This window comes from Aulonocara stuartgranti (assembly GCF_965226115.1).
Source record: "Aulonocara stuartgranti genome assembly, chromosome: 22".
Taxonomy (NCBI): domain Eukaryota; kingdom Metazoa; phylum Chordata; class Actinopteri; order Cichliformes; family Cichlidae; genus Aulonocara; species Aulonocara stuartgranti.
In genome coordinates this window covers 38499345-38522161 of record NC_138957.1, presented here as the reverse complement: position 1 = coordinate 38522161, position 22817 = coordinate 38499345, and the positions used below count along the sequence as shown (strand labels likewise).

The following is a 22817-nucleotide window of genomic DNA, read 5'->3' as shown; positions in this document are numbered from 1 at the left end:
AAGAAAGCAGAGACCATGTAAAAGAGAAGGAAGGACAGAGAAATCATGAACACGAAGAAAGAAAAAGAAAACCCTCGCCTCAGTTTAGTTTTATCAATATGTGACCAAATTACAGTCAGAGTGCTTCATACTGTAAAGAAAAGAATAATACTGAGAAAGGCTTGAAGAAACAGAAGAAGAAAACGAGGGTCAATGTTTGAGGAGGAAGAAGAGTGAGAGATGAAGCTCTGAAGTTGAAGTCCAGACTGATCAGGTCACGTTTTATTCTTTGTTCTTAATTATTTGTATTTGAAATAATTAATGATAATCATATTGTATATGATTAGGTTAAAGCATGTCTGACATTTTATTCTTCATCAAAGCGCTGCTGTAGCGCTCCTCTGTCGCCAGGTGGTGCCCTCGGGCTCCTTATACCTCGAGTAGGCTCCGGTGCGCGTCCGCGTGGGACAGCGGGTGCACAGAACGAGCGAGAAAGAGCATCTGACTCCAAACGCGCGCGCGCGCAAGGGAGGATGCAGTCTCGGTTCAGACAACAGACGCGGAGCTAAAAAAGACGAACAAGAACCGGGAGAACCGAGCCAACCCGCCGACACCGGAACCATCGGGACCAGCAGCGGGCTGGGCAGCAGCCGCCGGGCCAAACCTCCTCCCTGTCGGTGTGACTGTGCTGCAAGCCCCGGAGAGGAGGAGGAAGATGAAGAAAAGCAACCAAAGCAGGCGGGTCAGTGAGAGAGAGAGAGCTCAGGATCGATCAGTGTGATCGCTGATCGTTGACTCCGATCGCTGGTGTTTTCTGTCCGTTTGTTTGCGTCACGTGACGCTGCTTTGTGCTTTATTGAAGCTTCATTTTTGTTTAACCTTTATTTAAACACATCTCTGACACAAACTGAGCTGAGACAGGTGATGTGAGGTGAGGGTGGTGCAGTGATGCCTCCACCCTGCTCGGAGCTGCAGCTTCGTTCAGGAAGTTTCTCCTTTTTTTGTTCACAAAGAAAATCTGCGGTTTCAACACCATCGATGACGTCACGATGCCGCCATAGCCATGGCTCTTTCTTTTATTTATGTAGTTATTTTTCTTCTCGTTATTTTGTTTTCATTTCATTTCTATTTATGAAGACAATCATTACATGTTTACATCTTTGCCTTGTTTTTATCGTAATTCCTACCTGTGTGCATTTCTCTTATTTGCCAGTATTAGGAATCTGTCAGTATAATTTTATGTGATTGTTTCACACACGTGTTTGAGATTCTTCCCAGTTTAAACGTCTGATGAAAACTGTGTGTAGATCAGGTTCATTCTGCCTCTAATGACCTGTTTGGTATACAGTTTTAGAAAGCTGCAGTGCTCCCATTTTTTCTTTACCTCAGATTTCTTTTTTGTCTCTCGGCCGTTTCGCGTCACCTCTACATTGTTTACTGTTTTTGTTTCCCACCGAGGTCATTTCCTGTTTTTCTGACATAATTTTGTGTCTTCAAATATTACTTGTTTTATATGTCATGTTTATATCTCTCTGGGTAGTTTAATGCCTGGTTTAGTCTCTCTCAGGCCGTTTGCCTGTTTGTGTCTTTGAGCTCGATCCTCTCTGTTGTCTTTATTCTTTGTGGGTCAAATGTTTTCTGTCCTACTCTCATTTGCTTATTGCCTTGCCTCTGTGGGTCTTCCCATCTTTCTTAGATTCTTTTGTTCCTCTTGCATTGTATCTTCATCGGTCTCCGTTGGTCTTTGTGTTTCTCTGAATCCTCCTGTTATCGTTGTGTTGTAGGGTGTTCAGGACTCCGGTCCGCTGCCCGTCCAGCAGCCGGAGAAGGTGGGCTGGATCCGGAAGTTCTGCGGTCGAGGGATTTTCAGGGAGCTGTGGAGGAGTCGGTACATGGTGCTGAGAGGAGACCATCTCTACATCTCAGACAAGGAGGTGAGAACACCAATCAGAGAAACTGGACAGACCCCCTATGGGCTGCTGGTTCCAGTCTGCTGGACAGGCCAGGGAGGACTGTGGGTAGGCTGTGCCAGACGACAGGTTTACCGGGTGCAGCTAATCCGTAGCTCACATCTCTGATCTAGTTTGATATTTTCTCTGTGGTGTGTTGTTCAGATAAAAAGAGCTCAACAGTTAAACAGAGATTGTAGATGCATCATTTACAGATGTTTGCAAGGAGAAACAGGCAGAAGCTGTGAGATGGTCCTAAAGCAGAGTGTTTCTTATTTAAAAGTCATTTTCAGAATTGTAAAACCTTATTGTGGATGTAAGAGCCAAATTATGTGGACAATTTGCATCCAACTCATTGTGTAACATTTTATTTGGTGGTATTTGATGGTTTGGGCCCCAGGAAGACTAGCAACCACTGTTGTGGAAGCTAATGGGGTTCCTTATTAATAAACAAATAAACAATGCAGTAAAAAGACAAAGAAATGTCATGTGAAACAGAGGAAATGGGGATTAATCCAAAGGAAGATGTAAATGTTTGTGGGTTAACGCATTTGAGGCCGGACCTTGGATTTTCATCAAGTGAGAGGATCTCGGCAGTCCCGCTCTGTTTATTTTCAGCTCTGATGACGCTGAGTCATTTCTAAACAACGGCAAGTCACACAGAGTGATCATGTGACCTCTGATGTCATGTTCTGATTTCAGAAATATGTCCTGAGTGAAGAAGAGACAGACATGATGTTTGTGAACAAACAAGACCTCATCCCACAGAGTGGTTTCATGGCAGCGAGTGCTGTTTTTAATCCTGCCGGCTACACACAGCTGGCAAGGGTCATTTCCAGCTGGGAGGGGTTTCAGGGGCTTCCTGAGGGTATCATCATCTCTGATGTTTCGCCAGAACTCCCTCAAAAGCTGTTTAGGGTTCAAGCAGTAGAAGTGAGCCGCTTTCTCTGAGAGTAGCTCGGCTCTCCTGTAGAGATCAGGTGAAGAGCTCAGTCATTTAAGACTGACTCACTGTACCACTGCTGCTCCTCCACATAGAAAGGAGCCAGTGGAGGACACCTCCCAGGTCAGGTGTTATGGGGCAGATCACAGACACGCTGCAGATATTTCTGTATGGCCCTCAGCTGTCCTGGGAATGCCTCAAGGAGACTGGGAGAGGAAGGTCTGGAAGTCTCTGTCTAAAGTGCTGCCCCCAACAACCAAATAACAGGTAAAAGATGGACATCCCTTATTTTCTCTGTGGTATATGTCCGTATATTCCCTGAACGCAGTGTGGAGGCAGGTGTAAATGTGGCTGCAGCAGGTGTGTTTGGACTAAGAAGTGTTCGCACTGGCCTTATGTAAGCGTCTATTACGCAAGAGCACAGCAAAGATCGTGGACGCTGAGTCAGACTTTGTTCTTGCCAAAACTCTGAGTTTAACTCTCAGGAAGAGGAGGACGACGATGTCTGTCAGCTCGTGGACACATCAGGACACAGGAAATGCCTCGCAGCTGGCTTTGAGCTTCTCTATTTCACAGATAGAAACAAAAAGAAATACAGTAAAGGGAAAAGATGCCTGAGGTCATCAGGATCACACACAAACCTGCCACTCAAAATCCATTCACTCAGTAAAACCAGAGCTCCACCTTCTTATGTACAGTAACCTTGCAGCAGTCATATTATTGGTCATGTAATGTCATCAAAACGCTCCAAAAGGCTCCAACAACACAAACACGATCCAGGGTCCAGTTCAGGTGAAGGCTAGCAGACAGCTAACAGCTACAGCCTTCTGTGTCACCATCCACCTGTCAGTCACAGAGGTCACGCCCCCAATAATGCAAACTTTGATGCATGTGAGCCACAGAAGAATGCAAAGAATGCAACACGGTGAGTTATAAACAGGTGTTATGAAGGAATGAGGAAACGTCAAAGGTGCACTCACATTTCTTAAAAGTACAAAAAATCAGCTGATTCATGGATTTGTGATGTTTTCATCAGGCTGTCGCCTTTATCCCCATCAAAGTCTCTCAGAAAACATTTTTTATATTTTTGCTTGTATTATTAACTGCATCTATCAAACAAGTCAGTTTTTAAAGAACGCAGCTACACCAAGACTACAGTTAACATTTCATTTCACAGTATTACATGAATCCGAAAAGAAGTCAGAGATGACATTCGCTCCCTTTCTTAGTAAAAATTCTGGAAAAGATGGTGGCTGCACAGGTTTATAGACATCTCAGTGGAAATAACTTGTACGAACAGTTTCAGTCTGGCTTCTGTTCATGTCACAGTACAGAAACAGCCCTAGTAAAAATCACCAATGATCTTCTGCTTGCAGCTGACTCTGGACTCATTCTCCTTGACCTTACAGCAGCTTTTGACACTATCTCCCACTGCATCTTTCTTCACAGATTAGTATCTATTGGCATCAATGGTACAGTACTCTCCTGGTTTACCTCGTATCTCTCTGGCCGCTCACAGTTTATTCAATTACTCACTCAAAGATCAGGATCTACTCCAGTTAATTCTGGTGTATCCCAAGGCTCTGTCCTGGGTCCTTTACTTTTTATCATCTATCTCCTACCCCTAGGTAATATTTTCAGGAAGCATAACAATCAAGGTCTGGTTTACTCACAACTTTCTTAAACTTAATGGCAATAAAACAGAATTCATTTTAATAGGCACCAGATCAAAACTGACTAAAGTCCCAACCTTTCATTATCCATTGATAACTCTGATGTCACACCCTGCCCTCAGGTTAAGAGTCCATATTTATCCGATCTTCTCCATACATACTCACCCCCTCGTACACTCCGCTCTTCTTCCTGCTTCCCTTCTGTCTGTTCCACCTGCTCGCCTGACTACTATGGGACTCAGAGCCTTTAGTTCGGATGCACTTCCACCAGATCTCCGTACCACAAACTCTCTCACCACTTTTAAATCACGTCTCAAAACCATCTATTCAGAATTGCATACACCTGATCTGTCTTAGTCCATTTTTACCTTGGTCAGCCTTAATACTTTTGTGCTTGTGGGGGTTTTTTTAACCTTAGGAGCTTGGAAAGAAAAGCGTCTGGACTTCTTTAAGTTGATTGAAGAAGTTTCAGCTCTCATCCAAAGAGTGTCGTCTACATACCTGTACCAGTGGCTGGGTACTCTCCCTTTAAAAGAGCCAAGAGCCTTCCTTTCCACTTCCTCCATGTAAAGGTTGGCTACAATAGGTGACACGGGGGAGCCCATGGCACAGCCATGTTTTTGTCCGTAGAAACCCTCATTATATTTGAAATATGTAGTGGTAAGGCAGAGGTCGAACAGTGTGCAAATCTGATCGGGGGGTGAAGTTGGTCCTGTCTTCCAAGGAGCTGTGATATATAAGGCGGTCAATGATTTTGTCCTTTTCAAGGTTTTGAAGCCAAGCTATAACTTTCTTTTTGTAGCTGCTTGTGGGTCTTGCTTTAAGGCTTCGTTGGTATTGTTGTCACTGAGGAGAGTAGTGATCTTTGTGTGGTAATCTGTAGTGTTTAGGATCACGGTGCATCTTCCCTTATCAGCTGGTAATATAGTGATGTTGTGGTCTTTGCTCAGGGAAGCGACGGCCTTCTTTTCTTGTATTGTGAGGTTAGACGGAGGGACTTTGGCACTGGAGAGGGTGGCTAAGACTTTCATCCTGATTTGCCTGCTTCTGTTGGCAACCTCAACACTGAAGTTTACCGGAAGCCCACACACACGGACCAGTACCTCCTCTTTGACTCCCATCACCCTCTGGAGCACAAACTTGGAGTAATCAGGACCCTACACCACCGGGCAGAACATGTTCCCTCTAAGCCTGAAGGGAAAAAGAAGGAACACACACATGTAAAGGAAGCACTCAAAACGTGTGGCTATCCTAAATGGGTGTTCTTAAAGTCAGCAAAGAGGCACAGAAAAGAAGACCAGACAGCAGCGAGGGAGGATAAGAAGGACAGACGCAACAACATTGTCATCCCCTATGTAGCCGGTGTATCAGAGAAACTCAGGAGAGTTTTCTCCAAGCATGACATCCCAGTGTATTTCAGACCCAGCAACACACTCAGAGACAAACTGGTTCACCCGAAAGACAAAACGCCAAAACACAAACTTAACAATGTGGTGTATGCTGTACAGTGCAGCGAGGAATGCTCAGACCTCTACATTGGAGAGACCAAACAGCCACTTCACAAGCGCATGGCACAACACAGAAGAGCCACCTCCACAGGACAAGACTCAGCTGTTCATCTGCATCTAAAGGATAAAGGACACTCTTTCGAGGATGTTCACATGTTGGACAGAGGACAGATGGTTTGAAAGAGGAGTGAAAGAAGCATCTATGTCCACTGTGAGCGACCATCTTTGAACAGAGGCGGGGGTTTACGACACCAACTCTCTGCCATCTATAATCCAGTTTTGAGATCCTTCCCAGACGCCTTAACGCCCACTCACATCCTGGACCATCTGACCTCAGGAAATCACATGATAAGGTGGGGCCAGGTTTCACAATGAGCTCACCCGAAACCCTGGCTGATTGTAACCCACACCCGTTTTCACACCTCGGCTCATGTGATTAGGTAGAGGATCATCAGGGGTCCTTTTGTCCTTCTGTGGGGGGTCACTCCCACTGGGTTTAAATGTGGGACTCCCCACCATGTGACCTTAGAACTGAAGAAGCTTCTCGGATGAGAGGTGAAACGTCTTCAAGCAACTTAAAGAAGTCCAGACGCTTTTCTTTCCAAGCTCCTTAGACTACGATGACCTGGATGACTGAGAACCTTCACAGACATTTTTTTAACCGTATGTCTAAATTTTATTTTGCCATGTTTATTATATTTTATTGCTGCTATTGTTCTTGGGTTATTGTAAGGTGACCTTGAGGGTCTGAAAGGCGCCTATAAATAAAATGTATTATTATTATTAACGTCAATTTTACTTTAACACAAGCATGAAAAGATTATGTCTATTGATCAAATCTCAAAACCTTTTTTAATGCAAGTTTTATATGGATTGTTTTGAATTCAGTGATAAGATAAGAAGAACTTTGTTTATCCCGTTGGAAATTCTTTTGTCAGAGCCATGCTCAGTGCAGCAAGAGAAAGAGAGGAACAGAGGAATAAAGATGTACAATAAGAATTGTAGGATACAGTAGGATAGTGCAAATATAATATCAAAATAACTCAAAGTAACAATATGAATATATCAGGTAAAATAAAATAACATAACTATCAGTGCAGGTGATAAAAAACGTGGCGTAGTATTGTGTAATGAATAAAAAGAGAGTAGCAGTGTGTGATGGGGGATGAAACAAACATTCAGTAACATACAGATAAGTACGAGATTTATTCTGCTGTGAGCAGCAGAGTAATGACTCACGTTAACCCAGAGAGAGAGTGTGTGTGCTTGTGACTTGTTCCATCATTACTCGTCATATTTCATCTTGTTCCTGTTCTTCAGCAGTACGCTAACCCAGAACTTTTTAACGTACATGCCTGAGGGAGGACTCGCTGTGTGTGTGTTTCTGCTCTGTGACAACCATTTTTACTGTTTAACTGTCATTGTTGGGAGTGTTTTGGTTTGTGAGGACATTTCTGTTTTTGGACACACATTATTTTGTTTACACTGATTCTTGTGGACCGTTCAGAAACGGTGTTGGAATTAATCTTTCAATCTATGCTTTTAGTCTGATAGTGATTTCAGCATGAGTTCCTGCCCCAAGTGGTGGAGTTTAAGTATGACGGGGTCTTGTTCACGAGTGACGGGAGAAGGGAGCGGGAGATCAACAGACGGATTGGTGCAGCGGCTGCAGTGATGCGGACGCTGTACCGGTCTGTTGTGGTGAAGAGAGAGCTGAGTGTAAGACCAAAGCTCTCGATTTACCGGTCGATCTACGTCCCTGTCCTCACCTATGGCCACGAGCTGTGGGTAGTGACCAAAAGAACAAGATCGCGGATACAAGCGGTGGAAATGAGCTTCCTCCAAAGGGTGGCTGGTCTCTCCCTTAGAGATCGGGTGAGAAGTTCGGCCATTCGGGAGAGGCTCAGAGTAGAGCCGCTGCTCCTCCACATCGAAAAGAGCCAGCTGAGGTAGTTCGGGCATCTGACCAGGATGCCTCCTGGGCGAGGTTTTCCGGGCATGTCCCACCAGGAGGCCCCGGGGCAGACCCAGGACACGCTGGAGAGATTATATCTCTCGGCTGGCCGGGGAACCCCTTGGTGTTCCCCCGGATAAACTGGAGGAGGTAAAACGGTCAGATGGCCCTTTAATCTCAGGTGTGTTCACAGGTCTCAGACAGCAGCTGCTCAGTGTGTTCAGCCAGCTGTTAACAAGCAGTGTGACACACACACACACTCCTTTGTCACTGCATCTGTGCTAGCGTGTATGCAGAGCGTTATTAGAGACACACAGAATTCATTCATCTCTAATCTCAGATTATTTTAACTTGCATGCTTCCTCTAAACCAGGGGTGTCCAACTCCAGGCCTCGAGGGCCGGTGTCCTGCAGGTTTTACATGTGTCCTTGATCCAACACAGCTGATTTAAATGGCTAAATGACCTCCTCAACATGTCTTGAAGTTCTCCAGAGGCCTGGCAATGAACTTATCATGTGGTTCAGGTGTGCTGACCCAGGGGAAACGGCCCTCGAGGCCTGGAGTTGGACACCCCTGCTGTAAGCTGTCCTGTACACTTATGTTCTTCCATCATGAACCTGCAGAACTGATCGCTGTTATTTGTAAACCATGCTGATGCAGGTGTGTTTTTGTGTTTCAGGTGAAAGATGAACGTAAGGCTCAGGAAGTGTTCGACCTGGCTGATTACGAGCGCTCCGAGGAGCTGAGGAAGGCCAAGAGCCGCAGCAAGAAGAACCACAGCCGCTTCACGGTGCTGCGCTGCAAGCAGCCGGGAAACACCGTGAGTCCACCTGTCCGGCTGTTTACCTGTCGTCTTGAGTGTAACTAACAGAATTACAGAATATGTGTGTCAGTGTTTTTGTCTCGCGCCTCAAGTTTCTGGTTTCATGGAGCATCTGATCCAAAAGTGAAACCTCTGTCCGCGCCCGTCTTTTCGTGTCTTGGTGTTCGGAGATTACGCTGTCCTGCTTGACCTCGATGGTGGAGTTCCTCCTACATGTGCCTCAGGATTGGTGGATAAGATTTGAGATGTCCTGCCCCATCTGTGTTCTGCGATTGGCTGAGCTGCATGCTTTTTGTTCCTATTCTGAACAGGTTTAATCTGCAGAATCCAATTAGACTGCCAGAGGATGAGTCAGAGCGGAATAATCCCAGAAACTACTGCAGTTTGTCACGCTCTGCTCTTTCTACTTCTACGATTTGACCTTCAGCTTTAATTTAATAAAACAAGAATCTACATTCTGATTGTATAGAGTCAGGATCAGGGTCATTACCTCAGAGGGTTAAATAAACTTTGTGTGTAAATTTGTGTTGGGCCGCAACAAACACTCTATAAAATTTCTAGATGTGAAAAAATTGATGTTTGAGTTCATTTAGAGATCCTACAACTGGAGGTAGAGTAGATGTATTTGGCTAAGGATGATAAAAACGAAGCTGCCAGGCAGGAGCAAAAGAGCAAGGCCTTAAAGAAGATTCATGGATGTAGTGAAGGAGGACATGCAGAGGATGGTGTGACAGAGGAGGATGCTGGGATAGGAGGAGACTAATGCTGGGCTTACACTGTGCAATTTTTGGCCCATTTTGAGCCGATTTTTGAGTCGTGCGACCGTTTTGGCGATCGGCCCGATTTTGGCCTTCATTGTGCGTCGTGCATTGTGTAGTATGCGTGGGGTAACGAGAAGCGATTAACACCTCACGACCAGCTCCCGATCATCAGTCGCTTGGTCGCGAGGATTTCAAACCGGTTTGAAATCCTCGCGACCGTCGTGAGGGTGTCACCGCAGTTTCTCACACTGCGCACATGCAAACACAAATGGCAGTGAAAAAGACGGCGCAGCACGGCTGTGCAGCGTGTGATCTGGACACAAGCGATGGAGGTACAACTTGTAGAACTGTGGCAAGCTCATCCGAGCCTTTTCCATGTAGCCTCACAAAATTATCACGACCACAACAACCGTGAAAATAGTTGGATTTACATGCTGCTCAATCACAGCTGCCTGATCAATGTTTTTCATTAGCAATTTAGCAAAGTTGATGGTGGTGGTGTGTCTGTGTGAGTGAAAGACAGAGAGAGCGAGCGACCGAATTTCTGTTATAACCTTAATTTTATGGACGCACAGTGTGAGCACTCGGGTCGCATCAGAGCATCGGGCCGTATAGTGTGAGACCTGCATCGTGACCTATGAACTTCTAACCCCTGCGAGTCAATCGTACAGTTTGAGCAGGAGCTGAATCGCGCGACTGAAAAAAATTGCACAGTGTCTGCCCAGCATAAGGTAGATCATCCATCGTGGCGCCCACTAAAGCATGGGGTGTCCAGCTCCAGGCCTCGAGTGCCGGTGTCCAGCAGGTTTTAGATCTCACCCCTGAATCAAATGATTACCGGGTAGTTTATTACCAGGCTTGTGGAGAACTTCAAGACATGTTGAGAAGGTCATTTAGCTATTTTAATCAGCTGTGATGGATCAAGGACACATCTAAAACCTGCAGGACACCGGCTCTCGAGGCCTGGAGTTGGACACCTGTGCCCTAAAGAGAGCAGCTGAAACTCATAGAACAACACATAACCTTAAAACTTAAAAGAATGTAAGTACTTCTCAGAGTATGTGTGCTTCTCTAATGGCTTTCTGTAAATGTATCATTTACTTGCTACAACATGGCAAGTTCCAACGTATGGTGGGAGCTATCTGGTGAAGCTAATGTGCCTTAAAGAAAACTCAAATAAAAAGTAAAAAACCCAATAAAATATGGATGTTTCATCAGCTGCAAGACTCAAAAACTGACATTTAAGTTCTTGCACCATTTCAGGGGTAAACTATGTATTTCATATGACATCAGATTGGTAAGAATATTCTTTTTGCAGGCTCCAAACCTCGTGTTTCTGGCTGTGAGCCCTGAGGAGAAAGAATCATGGGTAAACGCCCTCAGCATCGCCATCATCAAAGCGAAGAACAGAGTTTTGGATGAGGTGCGGGCTGCTTTTTTCATGGATTCAAATGTTTTAATAACACCTCGGCCACCTTTTTTAACAGGGTGTTAACTCAGTTTGTCTGCGTACAGGTGACCATTGAGGAGGACAGCACGCTGGTTCATCCCACCAGAGATCGAGCAAAGATCCCTTATGGTCGCCGGCTGCCGACCAAAGGACATCTCATGGCCGTGGTACTGGGAGCCTTTTTTCCATCTGTCTTGTGGTCTGAATGTTAAGATAATGTTATTGCTATTAAAGTCATGTTCTCACTGCAGGCATCCACCTCTTCCCATGGCATGCTGACACTCGACCTGGTGGCCGAAGAGGATGTTTTTTCACACGACTACGATGGCGACTGGAATAACAGCTTTCGGGTCGACCTGCAGGGGGGCGGGTCTTGTGGACAGATTGGAGTAGGTCGTCAGCGAGCTGGAACAGACGTATCAAAGCTGCGGATGACATCCAAGGAGCCCAAAGTGAAGACTAGCAGTCTGCCCAGGGGCAGTGAGCGGTCCTGGGGAAAGCATCTGGAGGCCTCCAAGGTCCACAAGTCTCCACAAATAGAGGTGGGCGCTTCAGATCCACATTAACCTTTTTTTACTTCTGGAAGCATGTGGCTCCAAGTTTTTATTGAATATCTTTGCTAAAATGAGCACTAAATCGCGACACCTACCTGAATAGAATGTTACCTTTCAGGTTCTCCAGGCTCAGTATCGAACGCCACAGCCAGGGAAGAGGTTCAGTATGCAGGGCCGGAGTCGCTGTGCCTCCATGGATGAAGTCCTCTCATCCAGGTATGACCTGGTAATAAACAAAGTTAGGGAGTAAACAGACGCAGAGTTCAGGCTTTCTTCTGCAGAGTATCAGGCTGTCAGGTATTCAGGATACTCAGGAGAAGTAGAGTCCATGGTTAAAGTCAGTGTCTGGCCTGCTGGACTCACTACTGCTCAAGTCTGACTGAACCAGTGAAACCCATTTCAGTGTCTTTGACCTTTATGTCTTGAAATTTTGAAACATCACCTTCTCCACTCTTCTGTCACCCTAACCCTCTTCCTTTTCTCTAGACCAGTAATGATTCGCTCAGAGTTCTGCTCTGCTGTTAGGCGATGTCCAGCTGAAGTGGAAGCGGGAGTCGAGGCCTCGGCCCAGCCTTTGGGTCAGATCCAGAGCCTTATTGCCCAGAGGATGCAGCGAGCTCAGGAATTGCTGGAGGAGATGAGACTGCAGGTTTGACTGCTTCATTCATAAATGTATAGATTCGTTTACTGATCATTTTCATGATGTCAACTGGCTTAGGTGGCAATTATTTTTTATAAGATAAATGACAATACTTGTGCTTTGGATTGACACTTTTAGGTCCACCAGGTGGAAGTTCTATTAATCAGACCACAACAAAACCTGAACTATAGCACTGACATTAGTTCACTTTGTCACAGCCGATTGGATTTGCTGCCGGTAGTGGACGTTTGTGGATGTGCAGGATAAGCCATGTAAACAATAAACTTCGCTACCCTTGCAATCAGGCACCACAAATGCCTGACATACCTGTCATCACAAGACTGCTCCAGTTGAGTGAATAACTGGAGCTGGCGGGGCCGTCAGCGTTGGACGACCCCGTGTCACCGCTGAATGCATCGCAGATGCTACATTCTGCTAAAGGTCATGAACACATCCCAACACACTGCCCCAATAGGTTATTAAAGCCTGGCCAATCTGTCCCCAGAATTAAGGGGTGCACAGGATAACTGCAGCCTTTATTGTACAATCAAAACTGCTCCCAACGATCATAGATGTTTACATCTGCGCTGTAACTGCAATCATTTAATCAACCAATTCGCACTACAACCTGGTTTGCCTCTTATCTGTAGTTAATTTAATTTAATTTAATAACTGTACAGCACACTGTTTATAGTAACCATTGTCCTTGATGTAAATATGTAAGAAGACATTGTGTGTTTCTGTGTCCTGTGTACTGTTTGTATGTGTGTCTTTCTGGCTGCTGTTACAACCAAATTTCCCCTTGTGGGACAATTAAAGGATTAAAGGATTATTCTATTCACTGACCTTGCATTTAATTTGCAGTGGCACTATGGGATATTATGTATGTCCTCATACATACACACTTAACCTCCACACACTCAGCCTCCAGCAATGCCCCGGATCGAACCACGGTCTGCAGCCTGTGTCCACTAAGGCTGGCCTTGGTACCTTATCCGTACACTGTATGTCCCTCTCAGACCAAGGGAGGGTGTTGGAGGGCCTGGACACATAACACCCTGCCCACCAACACCACATATCTCTCTGACCTGGTTCAGATCACCATCCCATCTCGGTGTCTCAGATCTTCTTCTTCTCTTTCTCTCTCTGTCCCCTCCCCGTCTTGCCACCATGGGGAGCAGGGCTTTCAGCTGCTCCACGACTCTGGATTCCCTTCCTCCTGATTTAAGAAATATCTCTTCCTTTTCGCTCTTTAAGTCCCAACTCAAAACTCGTTCAAAATAGCTTATCCCATTATTATTATTATTACATACCGCTCTGTCATCCAGCCCCAGGATTGTCCTTAAAAGGGGAGGCATGATTACATGATGAGGTCAGGTGTGTGCGTCAGCCTCCCTGACACCACCCTTCCTCTGTGGCTGAGCTACAAACCACGCTACGCCACAAACAGAATGAACTCTTTGGGATTTCCTTACCTGGATGATTGAGCATACATCAAGTTAGCTTATGGTTATTTTGCAAGCACTAGCAGGACAAATTCTCTTCCTCCGCCCTGTACCCTGTTTCATCTCCATCAAAGATGAGCCCAACCACGGTGGTGTCGTCTGCTGCCAACAGGCTCTGCTGGTCTTTGTAGTTGGTGAGAGCTTGGTTACCTCTTCACACCTGGCAGGGGTTGTTATCAGTGAGGAAGCCCTCTACGCTTCTCCTGTAGGCCTCCTTGTCCTGTTTGATGTCTGTCCTCTGGTAGCGCTGTAAAGAGAACTGTCCCTCAGCCTGAAGGCTGAGTTCTGATCAGAGCCGGGCCTTCAGATTTCGTGCCTTATTAAAGTCCCCAGCAACAATATGGATGCCCTCCGGGTGCTCTCTTTGCTGTTTAGGTGTTGTTGGAGGTGGTTGAGTGGCGAGCTAACGTCAGCATTGCGGGGGGCAGCTGTAAACAATGGTAACTATGACTACCATTAGCTTGCAAGGTAGAAGGGCCTGAACTGATTGGACATGAGCTCCAAGTCCCGTGAGCACTGACTGTATATAACTCTACTGTTACAGCACCAGTAGTCTCTCCGCCCTTTCCCTTACAGGAGTCTTTGTTGTGGTCCCGATGGTGTAGGCTCTGGCCCGATAACTCCACTGAGGCATTAAGGATTTTTGGATGGTGTCAGCACTCAGTTACAATTTGTAGACGACACGGTTGTAGTAAATCTCTGATTGTAGCTGTTTCGTTTGCAAGGGATCTGGCGTTGGTGTTGAAGATGGACAGAAGCGGGGTTTGTAGTGTTGTTTTCACAGCTGGACCTGATAGCCAGCTCTGCTTCTCCACTTTTGTTTCCTCTCCTTGCGCTGTCTGCAACGCTTGGCGCTCCCAACAATAACCCACGGAGCCCTGATGGTCTTGAAACTCAGGTGGAATAATGTCAGTCCAATCCAATGTAAAGGTTCAGGCTGACGCCGATGTCGATTAGTTCCCGACAGCTGAAAGTAATCAGTGCATTGCAGGAAGAAAAAGAGAAATAAACAACACAAAAAGGGTACACAGTAGCTGGGAGCACTGTGCCCCTATACATCAGCACGTGCTACCATCTTATATGGGTAATGTTGTTTCTGACAGGAGCTGCAGAAGACCAAAGCAGAGCGAGAACGAGAGGGCAGTTCACCTTATCTGAAGGGCATCAACTCTCCTCGACTCCATCACCTCAGGGGCTCAGAGTCACCTCACTCCAGGTCAGTTTTAGCACTTTAATTAATAATTGACATTATTGATTAGTTCACATCAATATTTGTGCTTTGATTTGCAAAGCAGATATATAAAATGTAGATTGCATATCCCAAAATCAAATTCCAAAAAGACTTTTCCCATGATCTGTCTGTTACAGTATGTTTGATGCAGTACCAAACATATTTGTGTTTGTGGTACTGCAGTTTGTAAAGAAGAAAACACAAAGTTCTCAAATGGTTGGAAAGATTAATTTAATACTGATTGTTGAACTTAAAATCAGATTTTTGTCGCCATCTTTAGCAGGTCATCGGGATCTCCGAGGAGCCGGAGCAGCGACTCTCCTCGCCTCAGAGGAAGAGAATCTCCTCGGTCCAAAGCCAAGAAGAATCGGTCCAAAGGAACTGACTCACCTCACTCCAGAGGATCCCATGCAGCCGCTGCTAAAGTCAGCGACTCTCCCAGGCTGAGTGGCTCTCCTCGGTCAAAGAGCACCGATGCAGCTCGATCTCCAAAACTCAAAGGACCATCCGCTGCCTCTCCCAACAAGCAAGGCAGCTCTCCAATACAGAAGCCATCCGACTCGCCTCTGAGCGTCGGACGATCTGACTTCTCTCAGGTTAAAGGATATGGTTCGCCACGAGGCAGTGAGACCGACTCTCCTCATCTAGGGAGCAATGAGGAGTCTCCTCTTCAGAGCCAGAACTCCCCGACCCTGTCCAGATCCTTCGAGTCCTCACAACCAAGAACCCTTGACAGCCACCACCCCTCCCCACCTCCACCAGCCACCGAGCTGTCTGAGGATAACTCGGAGGTGGAGCAGAGGCGTGCCGAGGCTGAGCGGCTCCTGGAAGAGGCTGTGTCCTCGTGGAAGGAGGCGCAGGAGGTCCTGCAGGAGGTGAAGGAGCTCCAGAGCCAGACGCTGCGGCGGCAGCGTAGGAGGACCTATGAGAAGATGGCATCGGCAGCAGCGGCCGCTGGTATACCTGCACCGAGCGGCGCGGCAGAAGAAATGGACACGCTCATCTCGCCGACATCACCAGAGGACAAGGAAGATTCAGAGACACCTGAACGAGGAGTTTGAGTGTTCAGCAGTGACTTCTCGATGGAAGTAGCAGCGTTTCTTCAGCACGCAAACAGAAGCCTGCTTCAAATTCTGTCTCCATGTTTTAATCTGCGGACGGTGCACGTGACCACACAGAGCAGGATTGTTTCTGGGAGGGTTAATGGCTTAATCCTCCACAGTGCACTAAACAGGAAGTGTGTGTGTGTGTGTGGCAGATGTTTGACGCACACGTTTGACGGGGACCCTTTCCCCTTCTCTTCCTCCAATGGTGCTGCATGTTTATCTTCTTTCTCCGTCCTCCTGAAGGCAAAAAGATTTTCTGTTTATCTGTTGAACATTTTTGTTTTGTTTTTTTGAAGAAAACCTTTTCAAGATAAGATGTCAGCGTTTGTACATCAAGAAACTTTTTGAATTAGTCACTGAAGCACACTACGAGCACAGAGGGGAGTCTGCTGGAAGTTTCCCCAGACTTTCACTCCGATAAAACATTCATGTATTTACTAATGTCATTGCTAATCTTCAAAGTTGTTGCTCTCTGCTTTCACTGTAGCAGAGATTCCTGTAAACGTCCTTCCAGCTCTTTTTAACCTCACAGGATTTTTGTAATCTGTGGATTTTTCTCAAAAATCAGGGAGTTTAATGTTAAACAAAGACACGAGAAGCAATAATGACACAAAGTCTTTACCTGTTCATGTGTTGCAGTTTACAAAAAAGAACTCAAACTCTGCATTCTGCAAAAAAAGCGGAAATTTAATTTGCACACTTGAAGCCCAGCAGATGCTGGATAGCATCAACCAATAAACAGCTGACATATTTGTTGTACACAGTGAGACATTTGCTTTAATGAAACATACATGTGACATAGAAAAAGGCTCAATAAAGTCTAATAAACAAACAAACAAAAAGTGTGCCAGCACATCCACCAAATATAAGAAATACGAGCCTTTAATCATCTACACAATAAAGTTACTACTTCAGTATATTTACGTTCCTGTTTATCTCTTTAAATATTAGTGTAGATAATTTACTATTAAAGCTCATAAAGAATTTAGGAATATAATGGAGACTTAAAAATACAAAAATTACATGGAAATTATATAAATCAGCAAAACTAGTTAATTGGAAAACAAGTAGGTAAACAAACCAATGAGAAGGATGAATGAATTTGTTGGTAACAAATGAATAAACAGTGGAACAGACACGTTAATCAAAGGTTAAAAGAAAATACAATTAGTAATGTCAGTTTGTGTTGCCTACATAAAAGATTTATTACATTTAGTGTTTTCAAGGCAATTGATTTGTTACCGTTTATTCATCAGGTTAAGTCCTTTGTAGTTTCTGTCCTCCAAATAAACCCATTTGGGTTTGTTGTTAATCATGTTCTGAATACGAATGTGCTGGCAGCTCAGGCATAAACATGCCCAACATGTGATGCATCTGTTAAATGTGTTTCACTGGCAGAAATACCTTTCTGAGATTGTTTTTGTTCAGCTGCACGATAATAATCGCCCGTTTTTACCAGTTTATCAGTGTAGCGCCAGATCATCAAATATTTACAGGAACTTTAATATACAAAGAAATATTCATAATCTGTACTGTAAACTTTGTTGTGTCACTATGTGCTGAATACTCAGAGACTAATTTCACTTCTACAAAGCTCCACATTTATGCATTTATAAACTTTGAAGCAATGAAAACTGTAACGTTAGCTGCAGCCAAACAGTTCAGTCTCCAGTTAAAGTTTAACGTGTCCTGCTCATCTGCAGCATGACTCCTCACACTGCAGATACACACAACAGCCATTTTATTGGTCAGATGGTGTCATTAAAAATGGCATCAACGGCACAAACGCAGTCGGGAGGTCCAGTTCAGGGACTCAAGTTAGTCTCAAATCACGAGACGCTACAGCATTGGAGATTTTTATACCAGACTTTCACTTTAAGGTCCTGTCTCTTTGAACAGCCCCCAAAACCCCTGCAGAGGTGCAGCTCCCAGGGCACAGAGCTTTACCTCATAGTCAAAGGTTTACGTGAAATTCAAACTTGTACTTCCTCTGTAGGTTCTGGTACTGAAAGCTTGACAGCTTGATTTGTGGTTCCTGTTGAACAGATTTTATTTCTCTTGATCTTTTTGCACATTTGAGCACTGAAAGACTACATCACGCCAGAAATCTTTGGACTATGAGAAAAGATTCTGATGTAGTTTGAATGACTGCACCTTGTTCCTTCACGTTTGTTAAATTATGGAATACATTATTTAAATGTTCTTTTTCTGATGTAAATCTGTATGGTAATGTTTTTGAATCATTGTAAACAGCATTGCTTTCGAGGTAAATGGCACCAAACGAACACTGATGATTTTCTTGTGGGGAGCATCCAGGGCTCGTCTTCACATGCAAACTACAAATAAGCTAAACTGGTGGAGGGATGAGAGTGTTCACCAGACTCTGTTCATCTCTTTTATTTGTGTTTACAGACAGCAGGAAGTATCCTGTCAACATGTCAGCTCTTTATGATTTAGGGCTTTTGGACCATTAAAGCTTCCATACTTTTAGGCTGACATCATCATACATTTATTCATAGACATCGCGCTCAGCTCCAGGTGTGTGCGCTTTATGGTCATGAATTTCATAGACAGCTGTGGATTTCATATTTTTAGGTCTTTTTGTATCGAGGGTAGAAACAGCCAAATTCAGAAATATACATATATATTAGGGGTGCAACGATACACAAAATTCACGGTTTGGTTCGATACTTTGGTGTCACAGTTCGATATTCTTTCGATACAAAAAAAAATGTTCATGCCTTTTTAATTTGTCATTTATTAAAATTATAAATATATATTTTAACTCAAAAGTACAGTTTTTAAATTTAATGTTGCTGAAACAAAAAAGTAATAAAAATAAATAAATATATCTCAGGGCTCGCAAAATTTCAAAATCCCTGGTAGCCCTTCGGGCAGGAACTCTTCAGTTTTTGGTAGCCTAAAATAAATTTAAGTAACCTGAATAAAAAAAGAGAGCAATTTTTTGATTGATGTTTTGTTTCCTGTTTTGTTTCCTTTACAATATTATACATTAAAGTATAATATTGTAAAGGAAACAAAACATTAATCAAAAAATTGTTGAAAAACAAATTACAACATTGTATAAAAATTACAATCATCAACTCAAATACTTGGTTCTAATTGAACAGAAATTTCTATGAACTTGTAAGAACTGTGTAGGACATGAATCAGTCTGTGTCAGATCCTGAATCTGAAATTTCCACTGAAGTCACGGGTAAGAGGCAAGTGGAACCAAGATCGAGGACATTTGCTTTTTGAAGTTTGCAAAGACTGCTAAATTTTGCCAGTGGTAGTTCACTCTTTGCAACATAGTAGCTGTTCTAAACTGATTTTCAGGTTTATTTTTAGTATGTTATTTGCAATTGGTGTTTGTTCTGGGAAAGATATTGCAGACCGAGCAATAATGCATTTCTTGCATTTCTCATGGGTTCTAAAGGGGGCCTTTCTTAAAATGACTGGTCCCAGTAACAAAGGCGCTTGTCGACTCAGAAATCGAGGGAAAACCAACAACACACCCGGCAGAACATTATGTTATTTACACAGGTGCACATAAGTGGTCCGCATGTGCGCATTCGCTGTCAAAATAAAAGACGGCGCACCAGATAAGAAGGTGCAACACGCGTTTGCGTCCATATAAAAGGCACTGTTTTTGTCCGCTAGAGTGGGATTTTCACGGCACATTCTGCACCACATCTCTGTGCGTTCATCATTTGTTTGAAGCCAGCTCACCTCCTGCAAACACTTTTCCGAGAATACGCGCTTCTTTTGTGGTTCGGACTCCTGACATTTCTTTGGAGGTGGAGGAACATCACAGTAATTGCTTAAAGGAGCTTCTTCGGCATCTTTAAGAGTTCTAAACAAATGTCTGTCCTCCTCCAGAAAATCTTATGTACGCAAACACGCGTTGCAACTTCTTATCTGGTGCACGTTTTTTATTTTGACAGCGAATGCGCACCTGCGCACCACTTATGTGCAGCCCTGGTTATTTAGCTCATCATATTGCAGCCACAGAAATTATTTTGTCCATGAAACCATAAAGCTGCACTTTCTTTTTGCCTTATAGTCTGATTTGTCATAACTTTTCCGTTTTAGCTTACTATGCAAACTTGTCATGTTTGCATAGTAAGCTAACGATTGATAAGACAATGTCAGAGGAATTGGTGCTCAAATTATCATCACTCACCAATCAGTGCTGTCGCTCTCTATACACAGTTCGCACGATTGCAAAGTGAAAGCAAAAAACAAGCGCAAATTCAAACGCGATTTCAATATGTCACATATTGACAGTGGCTCACCGATGCCAATGACATAATTACCCAGCTACATTTCTGAAAGAATGCAAAAGCATTGACATACCTGTATATTTTTCCTTCCTACAATAGGCCGACGGGCAGGGCAGAGATAGATTTTGGTAGCTGGACTGGAAAAATCGCTAGCCCCGGGACGTCGGGCTAGCGATTTTGCGAGCCCTGTATCTGATTGAGGAATCGCTCATCTTTGGAGAAGAGAGTTTATTACAGAGAAATGTCTCTTTCCAAAATAAAAGCTATACTATCCGCTTCTTCTGGGCTATATTCTCAGCAGCATATTAAACATATCAGGTCCCCATAAGGAGAATCCTGTGCTAACGGCTGTCTAAATGACTCGGGTAAAGTGTGTAGCATGCGTGCTTGTTGTTTTTGTCTGCTTCCACTTGTCTTTGCACGAGGATGATGTCGGTGTAAATGTGCAGTGATACTCGTTGTGTTCCCACTAGTGCTGTCAGCGTTAATCTGAAATGACGTTAACGGCACAACACGGCAAATCTCCGTTAAAGAGCTACCGCGGATCGCCCCGTTCGTGGGGCTGGACGGCCAACACGTTAACGAGCTAACTGCACTAACACACTAGTTCCCACCCATGTAATTGAGCATTGGTGGCACATCCGACATACTGTTTTACTTTAGTCCATGACGCGCTTACCTTCAGGGTCATACGTCACATGAAAACCAAAATACTTCCAAAGGCCAGATCTGAATGAGGGTGGGGGAGGTTCAGTTTGCCATGTTGCAAGGATTAAAAATTTTGTATTGTTCGATACATATGCGTACCGAACTGAAAGCACTGTATCGAACGGTTCAATATCGATACGAATATCGTTGCACCCCTAGTAGCTACACACCACATCGGTGAGTTCATCCAAATCACAAGTGTTCTCTTGAAACCAGGACCAGTCAGTGCAATCAAAACACCCCTGAAGGGCAACACAACTGTCTTTTGTCCAGACATTAGTCCGCTTCACACAGGCCTTCTCCCTCCTAATCACAGATCTGTAGGCAGGGAGGAGGTGAATAACATTGTGATCCGAGGAACATAGTGCAGGTCCGGCCACAGACTTATATGCCCCCTTAATTGGTCCATAACACAAATACAGCGTTTTATTATGCCTTGTAGGACAAGTGACATGTTGAAATAAATTGTTCAGTGATTTCTTGAGATTACAACTGTTAGAATCACTAAGAATAAAAATTAGGAGCATCCAGAGAGAGAGTCTGCAGGTTGTGTACCACTTTAAAAATGGTGTTGGCAGTAACTTTAACGTCAGCTTTAGGATGAATGTAAACCACAGCGCCCAAGAGTCTTTTGTTCTTTTTCAATCAAACAGACAGACAAACAGCAATTCAGTCTCTTTGTTTCCACCCATTGTTTAAAGATGGCTGAAAATTGCACAAAGTGAAACTCATCAGGTTTAACCTCAAGCTTAAGAATGACAACCTCAGATTCAGGTCATATGACACAAATCCAGCTGCACTATTGGCCTAGTGCCCAGTGTGACACACACACACACACACACACACACACACACACACACACACACACACACACACACAGAGAGAGAGAGAGAGAGAGAGAGAGAGAGAGTGGGTCAGTGAGCTGTGATAAAGAGCTGAGCAGATGTAGGCCAGGACATCACGCATGCATACATGATCACGTGTGTGTGTGATCATGTATGCATGCGTGAGCATTTCCTGATGACTAATCTGCTGCCATCATGTGTGCACTGAAATCCAGATTTACCTTAAAGGGACAGGCTGTTTCTCTGTACGTGAACATTCACGTTTAAACTCTGAGGGCAGCAGGCAGAGAAGCATTTTTAATGATCTCATTAAAGATTAAAATAGACTTAGTCTGGGTGAAAATTGTTTTTGTTGATGCAGTGATCCTTCTTTATGCCAAAATTATTTTAAAAGTCCTTTAAAGGCATATATCTTTTAATTTGGGTTGTATAGGCTGCAACGTACTGCAAACTTTCCTGTGATATCAGTTTGCACCACAAGATAAGAACATGTTCTTAGTTAAAGTGGACATGAAATGTCACATGTATAAAGGCTCATGTACAGCCTGCTCTCAGACACTCACTCTGTAACTCTGTGTGTGAAGCTGGATTTAAGAAATCAGTCTTTACAGGTAAAGTTTTTAGAGAATCCTTAGTCTAACAGCGTTCATTTTGTTTCACCTGTGAAAGGTACCTGCAGAGGTTACTGAAACAGGGGAGCGGCCCATCAAACTCACCTTGATGTGTGGGAACATTTAATCTCTGGTGGCTGTCAGAGGGACTGCAGTTTTTAGAGCTTAAAAGAATAGAATAGAATAATCCTTTAATTGTCCCACAAGGGGAAAATTGGTTGTAACAGCAGCAGAATAAAAGCACATCTACAAACAGAAGAGAGAAACAAACAATTTTTACAGAAAAAAATA

General features: G+C 44.2%; 1 protein-coding gene across 2 annotated transcripts; it reads left to right on the top strand.

Annotated features, from left to right (window-relative positions):
* The first annotated feature begins 396 nt into the window (after nucleotides 1–396).
* Nucleotides 397–22748, top strand: LOC309699037 (pleckstrin homology domain-containing family O member 1-like). 2 transcript variants are annotated; one of them, XM_082521884.1, is made up of 10 exons: nucleotides 397–721; nucleotides 1764–1913; nucleotides 8686–8826; nucleotides 10909–11013; nucleotides 11106–11207; nucleotides 11292–11582; nucleotides 11713–11810; nucleotides 12120–12243; nucleotides 14843–14955; nucleotides 15251–22748. In XM_082521884.1, the coding sequence occupies exons 1-10, from the start codon at nucleotides 695–697 to the stop codon at nucleotides 16029–16031; spliced, it is 1932 nt and encodes a 643-aa protein (XP_082378010.1). In that variant the 5' UTR covers nucleotides 397–694; the 3' UTR covers nucleotides 16032–22748. The 2 variants fall into 2 exon arrangements, with proteins under 2 accessions (XP_082378010.1, XP_082378009.1); XM_082521883.1 differs by having other exon boundaries at nucleotides 398–721; nucleotides 12081–12243.
* The last annotated feature ends 69 nt before the right edge of the window (nucleotides 22749–22817 follow it).

Bases quoted from the DNA above. Each gene is read 5' to 3' on its own strand.
- LOC309699037 (XM_082521883.1), top strand. From the start codon at position 695: ATGAAGAAAAGCAACCAAAGCAGGCGG. The intron at 722-1,763 runs GTCAGTGAGAGA...GTTGTGTTGTAG, and splicing joins AAAGCAACCAAAGCAGGCGG to GGTGTTCAGGACTCCGGTCC. The intron at 11,811-12,080 runs GTATGACCTGGT...CCTTTTCTCTAG, and splicing joins GATGAAGTCCTCTCATCCAG to ACCAGTAATGATTCGCTCAG.